General features: G+C 39.1%; 1 protein-coding gene across 1 annotated transcript; it reads right to left on the reverse strand.

The window, feature by feature from the left end:
• Nucleotides 1-3,954: 3,954 nt before the first annotated feature.
• On the reverse strand, nucleotides 3,955-22,579 carry LOC102800264 (uncharacterized). The gene is made up of 28 exons (XM_087842697.1): nucleotides 22,575-22,579; nucleotides 22,175-22,496; nucleotides 20,656-20,717; nucleotides 20,308-20,346; nucleotides 19,921-20,199; nucleotides 19,484-19,710; nucleotides 19,067-19,242; nucleotides 18,817-18,861; nucleotides 12,747-12,822; nucleotides 12,510-12,614; nucleotides 12,374-12,408; nucleotides 11,516-11,668; nucleotides 11,215-11,343; nucleotides 10,966-11,004; nucleotides 10,299-10,424; nucleotides 9,672-9,798; nucleotides 8,884-9,054; nucleotides 8,765-8,799; nucleotides 8,363-8,527; nucleotides 8,120-8,254; nucleotides 7,370-7,408; nucleotides 7,148-7,288; nucleotides 6,480-6,559; nucleotides 6,332-6,355; nucleotides 5,839-6,101; nucleotides 4,715-4,831; nucleotides 4,519-4,640; nucleotides 3,955-4,427 (listed from the first exon to the last, which is right to left on the reverse strand). Exons 1-28 carry the CDS (start codon nucleotides 22,577-22,579, stop codon nucleotides 4,353-4,355), a joined length of 3,312 nt encoding a protein of 1,103 aa, XP_087698823.1. The 3' UTR covers nucleotides 3,955-4,352.
• Nucleotides 22,580-22,809: the final 230 nt, after the last annotated feature.

Raw genomic sequence — 22,809 nt, forward strand, 5'->3', positions numbered from 1 at the left:
ATGGAGACAGATGGAGGATCCAAATCCACTGAATCTACACGCTTCCTGTTTCCACCTCATCCTTCCAGTGCTCTACTATACTCTGCTCTCTGCCTTTGAACTTGCCTGGGCCAGGTCTGAGTCCAGCTTTGCCAGGTCACATGACACAGGGGTGTGGTCTGATGTCAGCAGGCAGGTCAGTGGAGCCCTCTGGTGATGGATTTATGCCAGTGAAACAGGAGGAGGCCTGAGAACAGACAGCAGGCTTAACAGGACAAAGTAGCATGTAGTACTTGAAGGAGTCATCACAGCCAATCAGCTCTCAGGAAAATGGAACATCACATACATTTTCTCTTCTTTGATTTTCATCAGTGTATTTTTCTGTCAATATTTCTGCCTGATCAGAAGCTCATAGGCACTTCCTGTCACTCTACAATCAAATAATGTAAAGGCTGCCCTCTCTGCCCTCCCACTAGCTGACCTAGCTGACACAACTGTGCTAAGATGCCCTACAAGGTTCTTGGCCACATACATATAGATATACTTGGCTGTAGAAATCCTGCCATGAAGCTCCCAGCGCACATTTTTGATGCTTCTGTCTGTGGCAGAGGAGGTTTGGAGCTCTGCAGAGTCTTGGTGACTTACTGACTATGCACCCCTACCCACATGTATGATTTAGATTTAGACTTATGTGGCAGCTATTCACTGGCCTGACAAAGTTATTTTAAATGATATCATGTCATGAATAACACAAGTTATTTTCCATGAAAAGTAAAAGTGGTGAAATTCTCAAAAATCGAATGAGACGTGATGTAATTTGTTGTTGTTTTGTTGTTTTGTGTGTGTGTTTGTCTGTGTGAAGTTTTGATGTGTATCTGAAAAGCACAATTTTGAAAACACTGGAAAGACCTCAAGACATTTTTCCTTTACCTTCTATGTAAACAAAAATTCCCACCAAGGCTTTTCAGTGTGAAATTTAGCGTGTAGAGAAAATACCTGTGCCAGGTTGGCTCCATCTAGTGGTGAACATTGCTTTACCACTACATCAGGTGAGTTTTTCTCTGTGCACAGTGACACAAAACTCATTTAACAACATAAACTATTAAAAAAATGATGCAGGCAGATCAAGGCAATGTTACAGATTCAGTAAGAACAGAAGTTTATTCCTTCAAATATGCAGGGCGTCACACTAACACAGCTGCTTATGTCCAGCATCGCTCTGTTATTATCAATTTGATTCAAACGTGTCCAGTTTATTGTCTTAAACTGGCATTAAAGCTTCAATGAACTAAAGTGGTCCCTCTGAGTCAGCACCCAGAAAGCTCGTCTCTTTGAAAAATGTGGCCATAAATACGAGCGCTGCTGGGATCTTAAAACGCTGGGGCTAAATCCACACCTGAAATCTTTGTTTCACTCAGTAACAGCAGCTTTTTAATATTATTGACTATATGTTATAGTCAATAATATTACAATTACAGTTACAATTAGAATGCAGTCAGCATGTGCCAAACAAACTCCCCCCAAATCGATCATGTTTGATATGATGATGACGTTTTTAACATCTTATTTATCAACTTATTTAATACACTGTATCAATCAATTATTAAACAAATATCAGGCTGTAGAAAAGCCAATAATAATGCACCGAGCACGTTCATGCCATAACAGCTAAATGGCCATCAAAGAAAACCCTGAATGCCTAATACAGGACAGGCCAACAGTTAATGCAGCCACAGATGGACATCAGTCAGCTTTCTGCACTTTCCACCTGATCACGTCTGTCCTCAAAGTCACGTCACTTCCTCTGTGGTTCATTTATGTTTACTTTTACATTTGCAGTGACAATAACTTTAGTGACATAGTGCACACATTATTTCCTATGGACTGCTGGGTTATCTTGGTTTATTTAAGTTAGTATTTTTAAAGGTGAAGTCAGTCATTTTTAGGTTATTTGATAGAAAAAAGGATCTTGTACTCATAAACAAACATAGAATAGTGGATACAAATGACACATTGTTAAACGTGTCATTGGTCACTGCTTACTTTCCTCATTATTTAAGCATTACTCATCCTTAGTATGTCATTTATGAATACAGATATACGTTCTTAGAAAGAACCACTTCTGAGCCTGATCTCCTTACTCCAAGGAGCTTTTGTGAGTTATCATTGTGCCAGAGGAGGAGGGCATCCACTACTTCTCCAAACAACTTCCCCAAACCAAAGCACAAATAAAACAATAAGTAAAACAGGCTGTTCTAAAGTATGATTAAAGTTCAGCCTCATTTATAGAAATGTCACTGACAGTTGCTAATATATTGGAAAAGCAAAATACTTACTGATGTCTTTCTGTCCAACAACAGGAGTGCTGGTCCCGAGCCTCAAAGACAGGAAGAAGCAAGCAGAGGGAGAAAAAGCAGAACAGTTTTCAGAAACTGATTTGATCCTTAATGGCTGTGCAATCATTGTAACATAGAGATTGCTTGTGTTGTTAAATAAAGCCTAGATTTGACATTAATAGATGCCACAGATGTTCAAAAGCTGCCACAAAGCATGAACAACAAATGGACGTCTCCTACACCTCCCGAAGAATTTTGTCTGGGCTCTTATCTCACTTTTTTATTTCAAACAATCAACAGAAAATTTCACAGACATAGTTTTATGTAAGGTTTTTAAGGCTGTGCTGTTAATTTTGAAGTAACATGAGCCCAGCGGCAGCAGCAACGCTAGGCTAACACTAACTAGCTAGCAAGATTATAATCCTGGTGCTAAACTAAGAGAAGCCACAAAATCAGTTTGAATAAGAGTAAACATTTACTCACCAAGTCAGTGTATCAGGTAAAGATCCACAGCAATGACAATAATATGTTGAGCTGACGCTTCTCCAGGTTTGCTCAACATATTCCATAACAAATGCTGGCACCGTGAACATGCGGACTGAGAAGCTTAATGTGTACTTTGTAAAAACGATGAGAAAAAAAGCTGGCTGAAGAAGAAAAGATAAATGGCCTTTTTTTCTAGCCTTCTCTCGGCCGGCCGTTTGGCCTATGACATGTGGCGGAAGCCTCTGGTACAGAGCACCGCCCGTTCGAACCCCCCCCACGAACTCAGTGCCACGACCCTCGCTTGGGGTGGCGGGGAGACGCGCACTCCCGCTCCCTTTTTGCTTTTTCCTGCTCTCGCCAAGTCCTCCGCCCGCTCTACATCTCTCTTATTACCTTTTATTACCCGAAGAAAATCACAATCACGCTTACACTCATGCCTTTGCCTTTCACCACTTCAAAACTGCGCCTACTTCAATATTACCTTCATTCGCTCTCTTTGCTTTTCGCCTTTCTTTCTCACTACACTAAGTACAGTTTTTTAACGCTGTGTATTCACTCTTGCTAAGTACATGTGAACACATCTTCAATAAAAACAACAAAACAAAACATACTTTTCTGTTTTCTGCTTCTTGCTTGTAGGTGGAAGTACATCCTCTGTTTTGGCATCATGGCCTTGGACTCACTTTTACAACTTTTTAATAGGAAAAAAGAGGAATTTTAATTAAAAAATGTTTTGACATTTGTGAAAATGTAATTTTTCCTGTATTCATCTTTTTTTTTTCCTTTTACATTTGTTTTGGTTTTTATTGCCTTTTGAGTCAAAAGTCTCCAGAGGCAGATGCTTGGTTTCCTGGTATTTCAAGACATTAATGCAATGGAAAGGGATTTAAAAAAAAGAAAGAAAGAAAAGAAAGAGTGGAAAGTGAATCTCACATGAAGCTGAGGAGCTCAGAGTTCTCTCACTAGTCTAAATATCTTCAGACGTGAGTGCAGACAGTAGTGGGAACATTTCCTCAAGTACTTAAAATACATAAAGTCTGTGTTTCAGGTAGGTGTTTCCATGTTATACTAGATTCTGCTATTGTCATGGTTGGCTGTGTGGCAGGCAAGCAGAAGCGGTGGACCCAAAAATGCAGGACTCTTGGAGACGGGAATAAGCTGAAAACGCAGCTTTATTGCTGGACGAACGATTGAAAACAATACTCTAAAGCGAGGTGCTGGAGGACTGGACATTACAAACACACAGCAGGTTGAGGGTACGACGCGACAGGGAGCACAGGAAAACACAGGGCTTAAATACACAGGGGAGTAATTAGGGAATGGGCAACAGGAGGGAGACACAGCTGGGAGAAATTAGGCTAACGAGACAGGGGAGAGGTAAAACTGAACACACTGACATAAGACATGAACTTTCAAAGTAAAACAGGAAATAAGAAACAAATCACAAAACCGCAAACATATACACAGTCATCCAGCACACACATACACACACATATACATATATATACACTCTCCACAGTTATGTGTTAAAAATACAGTAGATCAGGTCCATCAGTCAGAAACGGAGCCTGGAGACGTCTGAGACAAAGTTTTTGTAGCTCTCTGTCGACGTTCCTCATAATATTTCTAAACAAAGGGAAAAGCCAGAAAACAAACATCGTTAGGCCAACAGTGTGATTTTGTGTGCTGAATCGTGTATATGTATGTGCGTGCGTACCTGCAGGTTGTCGTAGTGTTTCTGGCTGCAGCAGTGGAGTTCCTTGGCGGTCTTCTCATTCAGGCAGAAAACAGAGCAGATGTTACAGAAAAATCCTGATTTAGGGACCACAAACTCCTGACCTGCAGAGAAGCAGAAACAGGAGGATTAGACAAGTATTAACAACAAATTTGAATTTAGAGTGTGTGTGTCTGACCGATGGGGCTGTTAGGGTTGAACTGAGGCAGTCTGAAATCTGCTACAACACACGGAGACTGAGAGCGAGATCGCTTTGCCTCAGGTCCGACAAGCTCCCTCCTGCGTTTACCCACAACTGAAAATGAAAAGAGCGACACGTTAATCATCAACAAATCTGCTACAGGAGCCACTGGCTTTATAAAATATTTAAACATTCAATTATAACTCAATAATAATTGAACAAATGATTTCGATTTACTTGAAAAGCTGAAACATTCATCGGCCACTTTATTAGGTACACCTGTTTGACTGCTCATTAATGTGACTCTCTAATCAGCCAATCACATGGCAGCAACTTAGTGATTTAGGTATGTAGACATGGTCAGATGACCTGCTGAAATTCAAACTGAGCATCAGAATGAAGAAGAAAAATAATTGAAGTCACTTAAACGTGGCATGTTTGCTGATCTTAGCATTTCAAAAACTGCTGATCTGCTGGGATTTTCCCACAGAAGCATCTCTAGGGTTTACATCAAATCGTCTGAAACAGAAAATATCCAGTGAGTGGCAGTTCCCTGGAGGAAATGCATTTTTGAGTTTAGAGGAGAATGAAATAACTGCTTCATGCTGAGCGGAAGGCCAGAGCAAGCCAAACAACCACTTATTACAATGCACAAGAGTATCTCTGAACGCACAGCACATCCAACACTGAAGCAGATGAGCTACAGCAGCAGAAGACCACACTGGGTTCCACTTCTCTAAGCTAAGAACGCAAAGCTGAGGGTACAATTCACACAGGCTCAGCAACGCTGTAAAATAAAAACGCTGCCTGGTCTGTTGAATCTCAGTTTCTGCTGTGACATTAGGATGGTAGGGTCAGAAATCTTGGATCCATCCTGCCTTGTATCCAAATTTCAGGCTGGTGATGGTGTGGGATATAGTCATCGCACCAACGGAGCATTTTTTAAACACCACATATGTAAAATATATTAGTACCACCAGGCTGAATGTCTGTAGCACAGTGAGGAGCACAAATATGAGATCAGAGCCATAAAATATCACAACTTTTCTCTTTATATTCAGTTTACTGTGTTTTGGCTGTCAGAGCGGTGTATTTTGCTGATTTAAAGCAGCTCTTTGTACCTTTAATGTCGGCCATGCTCCATCCATCATTCTCCTCTCCCTCCTGCGTCTCGTCGTCAGGACACTTGGGCTCTGGCTGCTGTCCAGCAGGGGCGGCTGCAGCATCGGGCTGGGTCACTGCTTCCTCCTCGGTCCTCTGGCTCTCCGCCTGGCAGTCACCTTTGGTCACTGCATCAGTCGATTCTGCGGTCTTCTTGGTTTTCATTTTGAGGTTAACTTTGTTGTCACCAGAGTCTTGCAGACGCTGTTTCAGGCTCTTCAAACTGAATTTAAAAGCAAAGATGCCAGTAGGTTACCATGAAAAGAGGTTTGTTGTCACAAAATGTTCATGTGAAAGAAGAAATTCCATTTCAAATTCCTAATCTAGAGTTGCTTATATCTAAATCACATTCTTCTCTTTTTGCATCTTTGGGAACTGTTTACTATAGACGACCTTGAGGAGCGTATGGTACATTTGACTCTGCCACTAAACCTGAAAAAGAAAGATACTCACGACTCAATACGTCCAGCTTTACTCCTATGAAGAGGAGAGAAAAAAGCACAAGGTCAGACAGACATGAAGACACTTTAAAGAAAATGAAAAAACACAGTGTAAAAGAAATTTCCTCTTTTTCTCACTTCTGATTGTGGGACACACTTACCAAGCAGATAAATAGTCCTTGGTGACTTTGCTCTCCATCACCTGTGTTAATCCACCAGGTTCGGCCATCTCAATGCATATCTGAGAAAACAGAAAGGATATTTGAGCAACACAGTGGTACTCAATGGGTGTGCTACAGGCACGATTTGTATTGTACAGGGCCATAAAGAATTTGTCCTGGTGAGTTTCTTTACTGCCCTGTACGATAGTACAAGGCAAAGAAAGAAAATCTTGGGGTTTTAAACTTGCAAATGGGAAATAAGTGCAAACATATTTCTATACTTTTGCAAAGTTTTTGATTGAACAATAAAACCACTGAGCAAGAAACACTAAAAGAATAACTTAGCGCTGCCTCAAACTGCAGGGATCTCCCCTGCTCGATGGGCCAGGACAAAAGGCTGAACAGGTCATAAGATTACTACTTGGTTGAGAACTTGGTGCATTTCAGGCAGTCCTTCTTCACCAGTGTTTGCAAAGGCATGTCAAATTCAGATTGCCTGCCGCAGGGAATATTTAAACTTGCTCAACTAGTGTTAAAAAACCCCCCACAAAGTCTCCTTCAGACTCATTTAAAATGTTTGTCAATATGAAAAGAACAGCAGACACCATGACAAGCCTTGCAGCCTTCTGTAAAACATAAAAAAGTTGCACGTGTTTATGAAATCGTACCCTGTTGGCAAGCGGCAAGAATCTGACAAAAGCAGCAATGGACGCCACCACTTCCACGATCATCACGACAAGGTCCACATTCACCTCGGAGACCTCCACACTCAGCAGCCGGTCCTCCAGAGACTCCGACTCTGGAACATGCTGAAAAACAACCAGCGTTAAGATCAGGGAGACCCGAGCCTGCTGCTTTTACAAGACAGATTTATGTGACTGCTGACTTACAGTGGTGCTCCATTTCATCATGCTTCTATACATGCTCTCCTGTGAAAAGAGTAGAAGATGAAAGGGGATTACATCAATCACTGATCCTCTGTTTGTACAATAAATATTGAAGAACTCTCCTCCTGGTTAGAGTGTTTTTAATCTTCTATTGACCACATTTAATAAGATAAATAAGATAAATTATTTTCAAAATAAGTAAGGGCATTACTTAATAGTCAGTAAAACACTCTATAACCTATGTCTGGGTCTTTAAAGTTTACACGGGGCTGACTTCACAAGGAGCTCTGTGGAAATTTAAAGTGGTGGCGGAATGACGTGGGTTGTCGCCTATGAACAGAAAAGTGGATAAAGTTCATGCAGCTTTTGTGCTGCTGTTGCAAAAAGGAAGGAACAAATACAGACAAAGTAACAATAAATAGTTGATTTGAAATTCATGCATATTTTTAGTTTTTCCATTTCTTATTCAGATATTTATCAATAAGTGACTTATATGTATGTATATATTGTATATATTGTCCTATTCCTTACTTCTTGTATCTGTCTTTGTTACTGTTTGTACTGTAACCAATATATTTCCCCTAGGGATCAATAAAGTATTCTGAGTCTCATTCTATTAATATTAGCCCAGAGAAGGATGATGCTGTGCTCACTCCTTAGAGGAGAAATCTGTTTTGATTGGGATCTGAATAGTTTGAGTGAAACAGGAGCATGCCCCTGATTTAACAGCCCCCGATTGCTCCATTTTCATACCTCACTTGTACCAGGAAGCATGTCTTGTAAAACAATGTGGATTCTGAGCGTCCACTCTCCAACAGTAACTGGATTTTTAAGGTAATCCCTGGCGAAATCGCAGCACGCATCCCAGCTGTTAAAAAACACAAAGGCCTGGAGGGGAAAAATGATGCAGAGGAAACATTCAATATTAATCATTAAATTGAATTAAATTTGCAAATGCAAATTTCTCTGTATCGGCCTGCTGGGTCTACTCCTCACCCTCCTCTGCAGTGATAAAACGATTATTTTGTAGTACAGAGTCTGAACAGTCTGATCAGGGACGTAACGCCACACCAGCTTGGTGACATCCTCCTGACTGTAGTTTCCTTCTGGCAAACCGGTCAACATGATCGTGGAGAACGTAGAACCTTGAGATTGGGCTTTCTACAAGACACAAGGTTCAAGAACCAAAGTTTATTTGAAGAGAAACTTTGCGGTACTTTTTAAAAATATATATATTATTATTACTGACCACATAGAGAAGACAAAATGAAACCAAGTTTAGCAGAAAAAAAGAAATGTGGTTTTTGAGGTGAGTATTTGGAAAAATGGACACCTCTTGGTATTTACTCAAGGATTCCTGTTTAACACATGAAACCTGGGTTTATAAGATGCACTCACCTCAATGTCATCAGGTTCACTGACAGTTAAATACTCTAGAAGTGTAAAACAAACACAGTTAGTAACAGTCAACACTTTATATCTGGAGGTTCATTTTAGTTTCCAGCTGTTTCTCTCACCTGGGATTGTGAACCAAGGAGAGACAGTGGGGAACACAAAGGGACTAGTTGTCATTGTGATCCAATATGGTGAAGTGCTTCGTTGTGGAATGGTAATATCTTCTGTTGGGACAGTTGCACCATCAACAGCAACCTCGGTGTCTGGCAAAGCTTTGTCTGGCAATCTTGGTGCTGCACAAGCAAAAATAAGTTTTGTTAAAAGTTTTGTGGGGGAAAGAAAAGGAAAAATGAGTGGTGCAAAACAGGTTTTTAATGTTTACAATGATCCAGTAGTGTCAATGTTTTGACTTTTATTTGAACTTTAAGCACCTTTACAGATACCCAAGGTATCATAGACATCAGAAAAACAATGATTAGTGGGTTAGCTCAAATGCCAGACTGAAAAAGTGCAGTTTAAGTAATGGCTCTGGTTCATGTGTCTGGGGCAGAGACAAGCAGAAGGAAATTGACCACTGATGGAGCAAAGATTTCTGGAGGGGCCAGAAAAGAGGTCAGAGAGATAATAAGGCAAATGAGCATCAAAGGATTTGTGGGAACGAGAATCACAGTGTTAGTGGATAAAAGTTGAGGGAATGTGTCACAATGATTTATTGTGAACAACAATAAATCAGCAGTTTTGTCTTCACTTTATCCACAGCCCAGGGGAGAACTGAAAAATCTATTCATGAGTGTTTCACAAACAGAAAGCGAAAGAAAGGTCTTACCAGATGACCTTCCATTAACTTAACCCATCTTTTTTTTTCCGTTTAAATCATATTTGTTTAAAATCCCATTTAAAAAACACTTACGCAGTGAGGTACATCCACGCTGTGGTATTTTCAGCCTTGACAATTTGTGGCCGGTGGCCCGTTTTAGAAGGCTGTACCAAACGCCAAGGCGATCAGCATCACGAAGAGACTGAAATTCGATAAACACCTGAAACACAAGAAAGAAAATGTATTCTGAACATTTTACCTTCACATTGTAAATGTTAGAAAATAAGTGCTAAGCACACGTGGAAAGAGTGAACTAAGTACAGCTTTATTGTGGAGATCACTGGATTCAAAAGTCAGAAATCCTGGCTCAATGATGCACTGGAGCCACGCTCAACATGCTGTAATGTGATAAATACTAGTGCGCATGAGCATATGAAGAATTGCTCAGCGAGCAGCTTATCGGCAGTCTCTCTTTACTATCGCTATAGTTTTGCAGTTGTGCTTTCCTCAAGATAAGTAGCATCCAAATCTAGACACATCATCTCTTTTGAAGGATGGATTTATGAAGGTTGGTGCATGTCCTTTAGTTTGGTGTGCAAGCGGTTAATCTGTCAATTTCTCTGTATGGTTAAGATTACACTTACACAAGCACATATCTCATACAGCCTTTCACAGACTTCTAACACATGCACTTGTTGGCATTTATGAGTGTGTTTATACCTTGTTGAGAAGAGGCAGGTAGTTTCTTACACAATCCATTTTTTTCAAAGCTTCTCTGAGATCCCGGGACTCGCCTGGCGAGATGTTCCTGATGTAGATTAATCGTGCTCCATTGTCAGTCACTTGCTGCTTCGAGAAAACCGGGTTAACGTGAAAAAAAAACAACCCCACAAGCAGTATGACGTTCCAAACATTCTTATACTACAGTTCCAAGATCAAGGTCATAAGTTTGCACTTATATTCACACAGCAGGTATGCACCCTGGCAGCTATCTTCATTTTCCAAACAATTTATAATTGCAGCTCTTGCTGTTTTTGATAACACTGGTTGAAAAAATATTTAAACTAATGTACACACAGTGCCGTGAAAAACGCATTTGGCTCGTTCCCAATTTCGTAATTTTTTGCACAAGTTTCAAATCGTTAAACAAATGTTTAAAAAAAAATACAAAATGCATTTTTAAATGAGGATTTAATTTATTCCAGGAAAGAAGTTCTCCAAACCTTTCCTAGCCCTGTGTGAATATCTGAAAAAACGGGTATGTCCCCATTTTTCAAGGTGTTTTGACTTGGATGCGAGTGCTTCCAGTTATGACTTTATACTCTGACCAATAAATCTAAAGGTATTCTAGTGCAGTCTTTGTTTCTGAGATATGTGCGTTACTTACATAGCATAGCCGTTTCATCAGAGACTTATAAAACTCAAGCTGAAAGAAAAAAAACAGTTAAAAATCATTACATCACTTCGGATTCGGTTCGATTTATTTCAGCTTAAAGGTATTTTTTTTCTACAAAAAGAAATATTTTTTTACATTTATAATCACACTTTAAATAAACAAGCAGAAACAAATATTTTCAAATAATTTTAATAACATCTGTCACAACAGTAGATTGCATTATCTACACACAGTGCTTACCGGCGTCATTAAAATGTTGCCCTTCTCAACCTGCAGTCGAAGTTTAGACCCGTTGAGAATAAAATCATGATTTTCTGATGCTAGCACGATGTTTTTAGCTGCCACTGCTGTCGGCATGAGGGCAAAAGCCTGAAGGAAAAACAAACAACCAAACACTGATTTTTACTGAATAACCATGAAGACAGGCACTCACAAAATATGTATTAACTAACTAAATGTTAGTTAGGTCGTCTTAGAAAAGATATTTAGAGCGCCATTAAAATGAAGGTCATAACCCAGCCCAATGCAAACTGGTGCTTACCATGCGTGCCTGTGGTATAACGTAGATCGCGTCGTCGTAATACTCAAATCGGTGTCGAGTGAGCAGACCGGCAATGTCCTCCTCTGCGTAACAGCCATCGTGATACTCTGGCAGGTTGCTTATTAACAGCACCTTGTAATCAAGCGAATCAAGCTGTGCAAACGAAAAGAATTTCAGGATCAGTTTACAATTGCAATGGAAGAAATTCCAGACAGAAATCTGAAAAATGCAAACATTAACTTATGAACACAATCAGGTACCTATTACAAAATGTTTCTGATGCTAATTTTCCTTTTCCTTTACTTCTTTTTTTCTTTCTTTGTTTTACGTAGTACAGCTCTACCTTGACTCACTGACAAAAAAGGCAGTAAGAGTCAGCTATGAAAGTACTTTTCATTTAAGGTGGATCCATAAACAGTGATAACTGATTCACAAAAGGCAATGTGTAAACAGCACTATTGCACATGTCAAGCTTGGGAAGGAAAAAGCACTCAAAACCACCATGTCCTGGATGACTGTGCATATAATTTGAACATGTTAAACTAGCTTTTCAATAAAGGAGTTTTAGTATGTGTTAGTACATGAGATAATTGTTTTATTACAATACTAAATTGGTAACCAAGAATGGTGCAATTCTATTGGTGTCTATACTGACTACAAAATCTCTGGTATTGCGACATCCCTAGTGAATTTTTAACATTTTTCTACATTTACACCTACTTGAGCGTCACCTGACAATGAGATATAACCCAACTACAAACTTGTAAAACAAATTGAACTATTTCAGATCAAAACTTAAGCACTTTGATAAAGCATGTTTTTCTTACAGGTATAATTGAAGTGTTTTTTTAATGTTACCTTTGACTTGGGAAGTTTGACTGTCTTGAGACAACCTGTAAAGTGCAGAGCAAAAGAAAAACAAAAAAATAATTATAAAATAGAAAATATCTTCACATTGAGAAATCTTTCATACAGATCTTTGGGGATTTCTTACGGATTCTTTCTGGACACAGTTGCTCTTGTATCCGCTCCCAAAATGTTGGGTGGGTAACAGCGACCGGCTGATCCTTTGAGATCTTCTCTGCAGTCTCTGCAGAGTCTTGGAATAAAGGAAATGTAGTTAAGTTCAATAGTGGTAGTTTAGATAGGATGCAAATTACCCAGCTGATCTAAATACAAATCTGCGTGGTTGAGGCCGTTTCTGCTTTGGAAGCCAAGACTTTTGGCTCACCGTCAACTGCAGCACCTTTAATTGGTTCAACAGCCTCCGTAGCCTTGGCTGTATTTTTAGGTGCCACCGCAGCTTCCTTACAAACACACACACACAACGAACATACATTAGTTTGTATTACTACCAAAACTGTTAAGTTACTACATTCACACTAAAAATCATACATGAGCACTTGTCATGAGCTTACAAGTATTTACAGACAAGTTGGAGTCTTCCATGCAAACTACAAGCAACTGTGGCAACTTGCAAGCAACCAGTGCGATTCCATATGGAACGCCAGGACTGCCATAATGAATTAATTAAATACACCATTAAATAATTAATTAAATGTGGCAATAATTCATTAAAATTGGAATTAATTAATTAAATAAATAGTTATGACACATGTAATTAATTATTTATTGACACATTTAATTAATTATTTATGTATTTCACATTTTAATTAATTATTGACACATTTAATTAATTATTTATGATATATTTATTTATTTCATTTTGGCAGTCCTGGCGCCTGGCTCTCATCATGAAATAATTTTATCTCTCAACCTCACCCATCAAACTCAGGGGGCGGGGTTAACGCTGATCGACTCAGAACCATTGCTTTGGCCTGGTGGCCATTGTTTTTAGCACACAACAACCAGCATGTGGAAACTAACAGAACTGAACTTTGAAAAACCCTGTTTGTGTGTGTCACCAAATACAGTTTTAATATTTTTTTAGCCGAGAATGTAGTGGTTTAATCTTCATGTGTCTGGTCGGTTTCTCAAGATAAAGCCTCTTTGCAAAAGTGCTTCGATGATTTCGGAGATGTCTGCCCAGTCTCACGGCAAAGTGTGGGTAGACCCGCTCGCCTCGCAAGCAATCGAGCTGTTATTACCACCGACAAGGCTCAGGCCCCGGTACACCTGTAATAACCCCCGCTGACACGGACTTCTTTTACTGAGGTTATATTTATCAGGGTTTTATTTCCTGATGTTCTTATGTGTCCTACGTGTTTCAGTCGCCAATTCTGAATTATAACTAACATTAAAGACATGTTTAAGGAGGAGAGAGAGCAAATAAATTCGATTAACAGCTGATCTTTGGGTTTTGTTCAGTAATCAGCGTGACCTTACTATAAACGCATAAAAGAAATAACATTGGTGTTTCCTCATGTAGTAACTGCTGGCTTTAACTGTACAAAGGTTGTTCGACACTATGACACACATACAGACTTCATGATGTTCGGCTAATATTTTTATTGTGAATATTAATCATGAGGGTAAACGGACCTGTACACCACAGAGCGAGGTCAGCATGTCCACGATATCTTCAGCTCTCTGAGTTAACCCAGAGTTTCCCAGCTGACTAATCTAACTGTCATCTACGAATAATTCACGACTCATATCAATATGATTTTACAGAAAAGCATCCTTAATGCTGCCAACTATTCCAGAGACGTGAAAATCTACAGCATAAAGAACACACAAATATAGCAGTCTAACAACACTGTAACAGAGATGAACCGTCAGTTTGTCAAAGTGGAATGAAAGCGATTGGTTGAACAGGTGTTCGTGATCTGTGTTTTCTGCATTTTCATCAGCGTAAGACACTCAGCAGCAGATTAGAATAACAGTTATACATTTAATAAATTACCAAATGAACGCAAGAAACGAGCAAACCTGTTCTGACAATTTGAGTTTGTGTTCCCTCAGCTGCAGACTGTTTAAATGTTTGAGAGGAAGATTAGATATAAAGCAAACGTCAAACATAGACTCAGTCTGCGTTCACATTGATATGAGGCCAGGACGGATAATGGCTGTGTCCTGTTTTAAGATCATACATGTAAAATTGTTGTCTGACCTCCGTCGATCCAGCCGCTCAGAGTTAACTGAAGTTAACTTGGATAAATTATAGTTAAGGAGTATCACAGATAACACCCACGTGAGCTGTGTGACTGTTCACCACTACACTGAAATCAGTAGGTTATTACTGAAATACACGTGCTATTTCATAAACTATGATATAAATAGGGAGGTCCTACTAACATGTTTAGTTTTAAAGGACACCTTCCTGCCTTTAGTCTAATTCATTAGCAGTATTAGTTTTCTTCTAACATCCAGAAGTCTGCACCATGTGTTTCATAGTTTGTAACAAACCTTTGACAGTTAAACATAACATGACCGAAAAAGCAAAAAAATAAATAAATGAATAAAAAGAGAGAGAGAGAGAAAAAAATCACACAAATTATATGTTAACCTCATTTATTTTTAGTTAAGTAAACTCTAAAAATTCTAACAGATCGCTGGTGCCTAGAATAACTATTAAAAAACAGATGATATAATATTTCTGTCCAGGTTGCAGTCTGCATTATGAACATGTAGTTGGAAACTCTGCTCCTCTCGGTGGAAATGCGCCTTCTCTTTCCTCTTTGTATAAAAACATTTTAAAAGTCAGTTTAATCTCAAAATTCACTGTTAAATCCAAAACACACCAGATAAAGAAAAGCGAATGGTTCAGTCTAACACATGTGCCAGTGAACCATTAAACGTCTGTAAAACGGTGCAGTTATGAAACGTAACTTTAACCTCAGCCAAACCGATTTGCTCAGTTGTAAATAAAACAGCGAAGTAAACGTGACCCGACAGACAAAACCTGAGTGAATTAAGTCCAGCGTTTAACCACTGAGAGCTAAAACTCAGGTGAGTTTTCAAAGCTGTGTGCCGATGATTGGACATCAGCCGCTGATGAAGTGGGTTCGCCTATAAAGTGCTCTGTTGGGAAACAAGCTCCAGCAGCTCTGCGCTCGGGAAAAACTATATTTACTTATCTTGTGCAGAAAAATGTGCTGACGTTGCGTAATATCGAGCACCGGCTGCCCAGTTAAACTGTGACTATCACCAGGTAACGTGGGTGTGTTTCTTGAATTAGCAGCAGGTGTTAAACAGCTGACAGGTGAGGAGGAGGATGCATGCAGGTAAACTGAGGGCCTGTTGAGCTGATCGCTGGTTTCGTGAGAAAAATGTCAGCTCGTTCTTTATGTTACAGAAGCACAGAGACACAAGAGCAGGCGGAAAGAGACGATCGTTCGGTGAAAATGAGAATCTGTGAATGCAACACGTGGAACACGGAGAGTGGAATATGTAAACAAACCGGTTAACGTAACCCCCTCGGTGCACTCTGCATGCTGACTGTTAGCAGAGCTACTGAAATCTCTGAAAACATCTGAGCACAAACATGTTCTATGTTGACAACCTGACCAGACATGTGAAGATTACAGCGCGACATTCGCAGCTAAAACACTGTTAAAAGTGTAGTTGGTGACAGAAAAACGGGGTATTTTAAAACTACACCACCAACATTGCTGCCTGTGATTTGAAATGCATTCTGGGATACCTGGCTGCCCCAAGTCTACACAAGCAATCGATTATCTAGGATCGACCTGTTTTGACTTACTTTGCACGGCAACCAATCAAATGTTAGAGAAGCTGCATGGGCAGCGTTAACCCCACCCCCTGCGTTTGATGGGTGAGGTTGACAGATAAAATTAATTCATGATGAGAGCCAGGCGCCAGGACTGCCAAAATGAAATACATAAATATATCATTAAATAATTAATTAAATGTGTCAATAATTAATTAAAATGTGAAATACATAAATAATTAATTAAATGTGTCAATAATTAATTAATTAAATGTGTCAATAATTAATTAATTAAATGTGTCAATAATTAATTAAAATGTGAAATACATAAATAATTAATTAAATGTGTCAATAATTAATTAATTACATGTGTCATAACTATTTATTTAATTAATTAATTCCAATTTTAATTAATTATTGCCACATTTAATTAATTATTTAATGGTGTATTTAATTAATTCATTATGGCAGTCCTGGCGTTCCATAATTCCAAGGATGTTTTCAGTGCAATGTGTATATATAGATTTAAAAAATGCATAATGCAACACAGCAAAATAAAAACAAAGTACAGTGTGTATGCTTTCATAGCATTAGACTTGAGCGGAAACTTTCTGACATGGGGATGACTATATAAAAGCTCAGTATAATCCAAAGTAACTATGAATTTGAGGGGTGCGAGACTGTAGAAGAAATGTAAGGATAACCAACTGACTTTAAACCGCATAATGAATGCAGGACTACAACCGTGAACGGACAGTATATTTATAGAGAATTGTAGCTACGGTGCATAAATATCTATCTTAGATTGCAGAAGCAAACCAGGAGACAAACAGGAGAGGAACTTTCTCTAGATTCACAAGTAGGTCAATGAACTCATCCATCTATAACAGTGACAGGGGCGGATCTAGAAGGGTGGCATGGGGTGGCAAGTGCCACCCTAAAATGATCCCTTGCCACCCCAAGTGACAGTGTTGTTTATTAAAATAAGATAGCATTAACAGTTTGAGCGTAGTTACAGTCAACAGTGAATATAAATGCTAAAACTGAAAATACTGCATAGTGTTACCCCCCTCCACCATTAACAAATGGTTCAGCCCATAGCAGGACCGGCTTTTTTCTTGTTTTCAGTAGCAAGCGATGCTTATGATTGTGCCAGAGCACATTCTGAACAACACCATGGGAATTTTGCTTTTTACACAGGTGGGTGGATGTTACACTCTGGAAATGGAAGGAAGGTGAGTGTTATTAACCCTCTGTGGTCTACGGACACGCTGCACCTCCAAATCACATGACTGATGTAAGCTGACACAGCAACAAGCTGCAGCCATGCTGAGTTTCTATTTCAGCCCACATTGAAAATTCGGACTTCAAAGTTTTTAAATTTTAATTACAGGCCAGTAAATCCAGAGTTATGATAATATATATAAGCCACGCTTTTTTCTAAATACTGTCGTCACGTTTTAGTGTGGAGTGTTTACTTAGTGTGTTGTGTAGTTGTTCTGTTGTGTAGTCGTTTTGTTTTGTGTGTCAGTGAGGGCACTAATGAATGTCACAAAGGCACATTTGCAATGTAAACACTGTCACTAAGTAGAAAACCAGCGGAGTGATACACCTGCTGTTGTCAGGCCTGCAGGTTTATCCCTGTGCTGTTCTGTCTTTTGGTGGACAAACTTTTTTTTACTGGCACACATCATTTGTGGGGCATCTTATTGCGACACCTAATTGTTCTCTCATTTTAGTTGTAGTAATATTTTTAAATTCTTATACAAAATGAAAAAAACAAACAAAAAAAAAAAACGGCAGGTGTATTGGCTGCATTTTTAGATAAATAGATAAATTTATATTTGCATTTCAAGTTATAAAAATATACTGTTTTTTTTACAGTAAAAAAATACTACTAGGATTTTAAGTTCTTTGTGTGATTTCAGATCAGTAATACTAATGCAGTATGTCAGTGAAAAAAACAACTAAATTCAGTTGAGCTGAAAAGACACCAAACAAGGCAAGGGGAAAAAAATAAAATGAAACAATCTGAGGGTGAAATACAAACGTAAACTCAAAAGGAGTCAAAAATGGCCGATTGTATTTCAGACCTCAGTGGGTTCATCCAACAAATCATGAAAAATTAGGTTTAAATTTTTGTTCATGACAGTGCAGATTTCTGACATTTTGTGTCATTTAAGCTGTAACAATGTGATTGTTTTCTAACAGTGTGAAACATAAGTTAGACTTGTGTTTGTAAATGAACCGCCCCATGTTGTGTAGCTTTCTGGATTTCATACTTGTTGGGCTACATATTTATTTATTATACAGGCTATACAGAAACTCGCATGTTTTATGTAACTAAAGTGTGTAATTATGTGGGCTACAGACAATAATTAAGTTCTAGACTATATTTATATGAAAAATGTGTATACTTACTGCATTTGAATTATTCTAACCATATGTAAGCACCTGCATATGTGTTTGAAAAATAAAAAGGCTTCGATTTTGCCACCCTATTTGATTTCTTTGCCACCCTAAGAAAATTTCTCTAGATCCGTCCCTGAACAGTGAACAAATTTCAGTGTACATACCTGTAATTTTGACCTAAACAAAACAACTGACTTAGTTTTTCAAATTTTTTATCCATAGCAGAAATCACATCACTGTGACAGAGACTACTTACAGTCCCTTGTAGCCTCACCATGGTCGGAGGGGAAGATTTACCAGCCTGTGGAAACAGGGAAGACAAATATGAACAAACCAAATGCAGATTTCATCATGACAACTTGACTCAAACTATCTGCTTGTATAAATCTGTGTTGAAAGATTTAATCTTGGTTGTGTGGCATCAACAATCACGTCATCTGTCACTGATCACATTATAAATTGTCCAAAACTGTGCATTCATGAAAAAAGGCATAATATGAAGTCACCTTTGTCTTCTCTGTGCTAGGCGTCCCTTTAGTTGTTTCTGGAGATGCAGAACGTGAGGACGATGATGATGATGTTGATGGGGACGACTTCATCTTGACTAGCTCAGCCAGCAGGGCAGGAGCCAAAGTTTTGACGACAGTCTCCAGGTCAGACTGTTTTGATAAGGACTGGAGAGCTAAAAGACCACAGGTGCAAAAGAGATTCACACTTTGGTGGGTGCCAAGTCTCGAAAATCATCTACTGTTTCTGAAAGTTTTGTAATAGTAGAAAAAACTATACTGACATTTCTGGTGGCACTGGTCTTTATTTATCCTTTACATTAGTAAAGTTAAGGTTGTGAGGGGGGAGGATAACTTTGATCTTAGAAAAACTAATGAGTACATACAAAAAAATAAAACATGAAGCAATTTTCAAACCTGATGTTTCCAGCAGTTTCTTTGCCAAGATCTTTGAGCTGCTCGACTTCTTTCGCCTAGGAGATGACCTCTCAGTCGACGATCGCCTCTCGCAGCTTTTCCTCGGTGATGAACGTTTCTCATCTCTTCTTCTCGGTGAGGATCGTCTCTCGCGGCACCTTGAGCGTGATCGATATCGTGAAGAGGAAGGACGGTCATACCACGAGGAGTCAGAATGAGACCGGGACCTGAAAAAAGTATGGATCAAAGAACTTAATAACTCATAAACATCTCAAAGCACACACCCAGCATGGATACAAAAGGTAAATGCTGTCCACCAATTAAGTTTTTTTAAGTTTATATTTTTATATATATGGTATATTTCGCCCTTTAACAATCCACTGGAGAGCTAAATCTTCTTGATTGATCCTAGTTCTCAAAATGTTTGTTGGACAGACCTGCGATTCCGTCTGGACCTGTACAGAGATCGTGATTGGCTTCTGTGTCTCTCCCTTCGGCGGCTGCGTGATTGAGAACAGGAATGACTGTTCCTCCTATTCTGCAAGTCACGGTGGCGACGTGGGCTGCCGGAGCGGGAACGGCTGCTTCGCCTGTCGCTGCTTTGCTCCGAGTCACGATGACTGCGGGGGCTGCAGGAACGGGAACGACTCTCATGTCTGGTTTTCTTCTGGGAAGTCTCAGCAGACGTTGAGGGAGAGGGCTTGGCACCTGACGCACTAACAAGTGCATTAAAAAGAAAAGCACAGTTAAATGAAAGAAAATGAAAGGCTCCAATGCTGGCATGTTTTTTTATTCGCCAAATGACTTCAAATGAAGATATTTACCCTAGCGGTGATGCTATTTCACCGTTCCACTCTGGGTATCTGTGGAAAAACACAGGTGCATTTTTGTCAGATGTTGCAAGGTAGAATGTCCTTAAAAATATATTATTGTTCATTAATTCAAAAACTTAGAAATGTATTCAGCCTTTTAACAATAAATCATTAAGGTGCTTTACAGGAACGCAACCAATGGGCTACAAATATGACAAAGAAAAATGAAAAAATACAAATGAACAGTTCTTAGGAAGCTATCCTAGCATTACAACCCCGACATCATTTTGGCACAACCATGGTTGTGCTGCCCCAAAGATATCGGTTCATAATCACGAAGTACAGAGAAGAAAGACTGACTGCTTTCGCAGAAGTTTGCAGTTCTCGATGTGAAGGCTGGTTTTCTGGTGGGAGACCCAATCCTAGTGGTCACAACAAAAAACAAACATTTAGACAAGATTCATTATTATCAGGAGCAATGTTTGTCATTGACATCACTTGCTGATAAAAAGGTCACTAAACTTTGCAGTGGCCTTAAAAAAAATCTTAAAATATTAACAGTTAGTCCTTCACTGAACGGAGAAGCATTATAACATTAGCCAGGAGCCTGGATTGCACTTAGAAACCTTCATAGGCCAAAAACAAAACAGGAACAAATAAGCATGACACATTATACCTCTCCTGGGATAAAATTTTAAAGATGAAATTATTTAGTATATATAGAAAACACAAGTCAAACATCTGATTACAAACAACCAAAACAAAAGGGTCATCTTAGGCTCTGGATTCTGGACTCTCAGGCTCTTCTTATGGCATCAAAATTTCCCGAGGTTCCAAGAAGGTCGTCTCAGGAGAGGCAAAGTTTGGATTAGGACAAAATGCACCACCTATGTTGATCACAGTTAGAGTAGCGACAGGAAGATGATGTTGAAATAGGCCAGAAGAGGAAGGCGCTGTTTCTTTGACGAGGAGCCCAAATGTGAAATTTGGTGCAGCAAAGGAAGGCACATCCATAAAGAGAGATTCAACAATCAGTCAAATTAAAGCTGGTGCTTGTGTAGCTCATGACTGGGCGCAGCGGGTGCTTATGTTTGTGGTAGTAAAAGTCTTGTGACACCGAAACACTAACTTAAAGTATGAGTAAAGAAAATTAGTATAACACAAAAACAAGGTGCCTACTGATATGAAATAACGGCCAAAACACACTATTCTTCACTCTAGTGACAAAAGACAAAAAGGGGAACTTTTACATTCAGCAAAAGTTCTAGGAAAAGCAAAGCTGAATGAGCACTGTGGAACAGTAGCCTAAGGACAGAGACAAATGAAAAAACAGCCATCTTCCAACATTTTCTGATGCACAGGTTCTTCATGCTTGCAGATTCTTCCTCATCACGTCATCTGAGGCCTTGGCTCCATTGTTAGCAAATGCCTTGAATGTCTTCGCATGGGTTTACATCAAGTCAAAAGACATTAAATCTATCAATTGCAAGTACAGACCACTGAAGTTTCTGAAGGTCTCTTTGAAGTAGTTTTTTAAATTACAACATGTGGTAGACATATAGTTCAGTTTAGTCTGGACTGTAATCCTTCAAAAATTCTGTTACAGAATACTAAATTGCAGAAATATGTGACAATTTGTCCAAATGTTTGCAGTCCAAGTTGGTAGTCTTCCTACAGTCATCATTATGCAGTAATAGTGAATAAAACAAACCAAATAAACTTTAAAGTAGCATCCATGAAGCTTTTTCAAAACCAAAATCCTATAATGGGATTCAAAGTCAAATAATTAAAAACAACCCCAAAACAAAACAAAAAACATTGCGTTTCAAATAAATAAAAACTGACTGAAAGCAAAAACATCGAACAATCTTCAACTTACCTTCATCTGATTACATTCCTTGTTACATAGAGAGCAGGTATGCGGAAAGACCCTAGGTGAAGTGGCAGTGTAGTCTTGCATCTGGGCCAGCACTGGGATATTCCCTGTCACTTGTAAGGTAAAAGGCAGGTTGTCAGGAGTGATCTGATCTTCAGAGTATGAGATCGGATGTTCCAGGACCTCTTTTTCAAGTCCAAATTGCATAAGGATGTTCACAGCTGTTTCTGAAGTAGACTCTCCAGAGCCCACAGGTTTGGACCTCTTTATGTCCTCTTCCATTGAAGTCTTACTCCCTTCTGGCCCAATTATTTTTATCAAGTTCCTGAAAGTGTACCACGAGAAATAATATGTTAGCTTTCTGTACAGTGTTATCAGACTAACAGAAATACAAAGCCCACACCACATGATAGACTGAACAATTATAGAGTAATATAGCACACCAGCTGATACAGCAGCCGTTTTATTCCAACTAATTAACTGGAACTGTTACTGGAATTAACTGTTACTAGCCTTAGCATTGCTGTTAGCGCTAGCATTCCAGCTAGCATTAGCACTTCAGTTAGTGTTAGCACTGCAGCTAGCGTTAGCATTGCAGCTAGCGTTAGCAATGCTGCTAGCGCTAGCACTCTTACTGT

This window comes from Neolamprologus brichardi, chromosome 7 (assembly GCF_056152115.1).
Source record: "Neolamprologus brichardi isolate AB-2024 chromosome 7, ASM5615211v1, whole genome shotgun sequence".
In the NCBI taxonomy this organism is placed as follows: Eukaryota; Metazoa; Chordata; class Actinopteri; order Cichliformes; family Cichlidae; genus Neolamprologus; species Neolamprologus brichardi.

Coding starts and splice junctions, on each gene's coding strand:
- LOC102800264 (XM_087842697.1), bottom strand. Junction 12,823..18,816: donor TGGTGAGGCTACAAGGGACT/GTAAGTAGTCTC, acceptor TGTGTTTGTAAG/GAAGCTGCGGTGGCACCTAA. Junction 12,615..12,746: donor TAAAGGTGCTGCAGTTGACG/GTGAGCCAAAAG, acceptor CTTTATTCCAAG/ACTCTGCAGAGACTGCAGAG.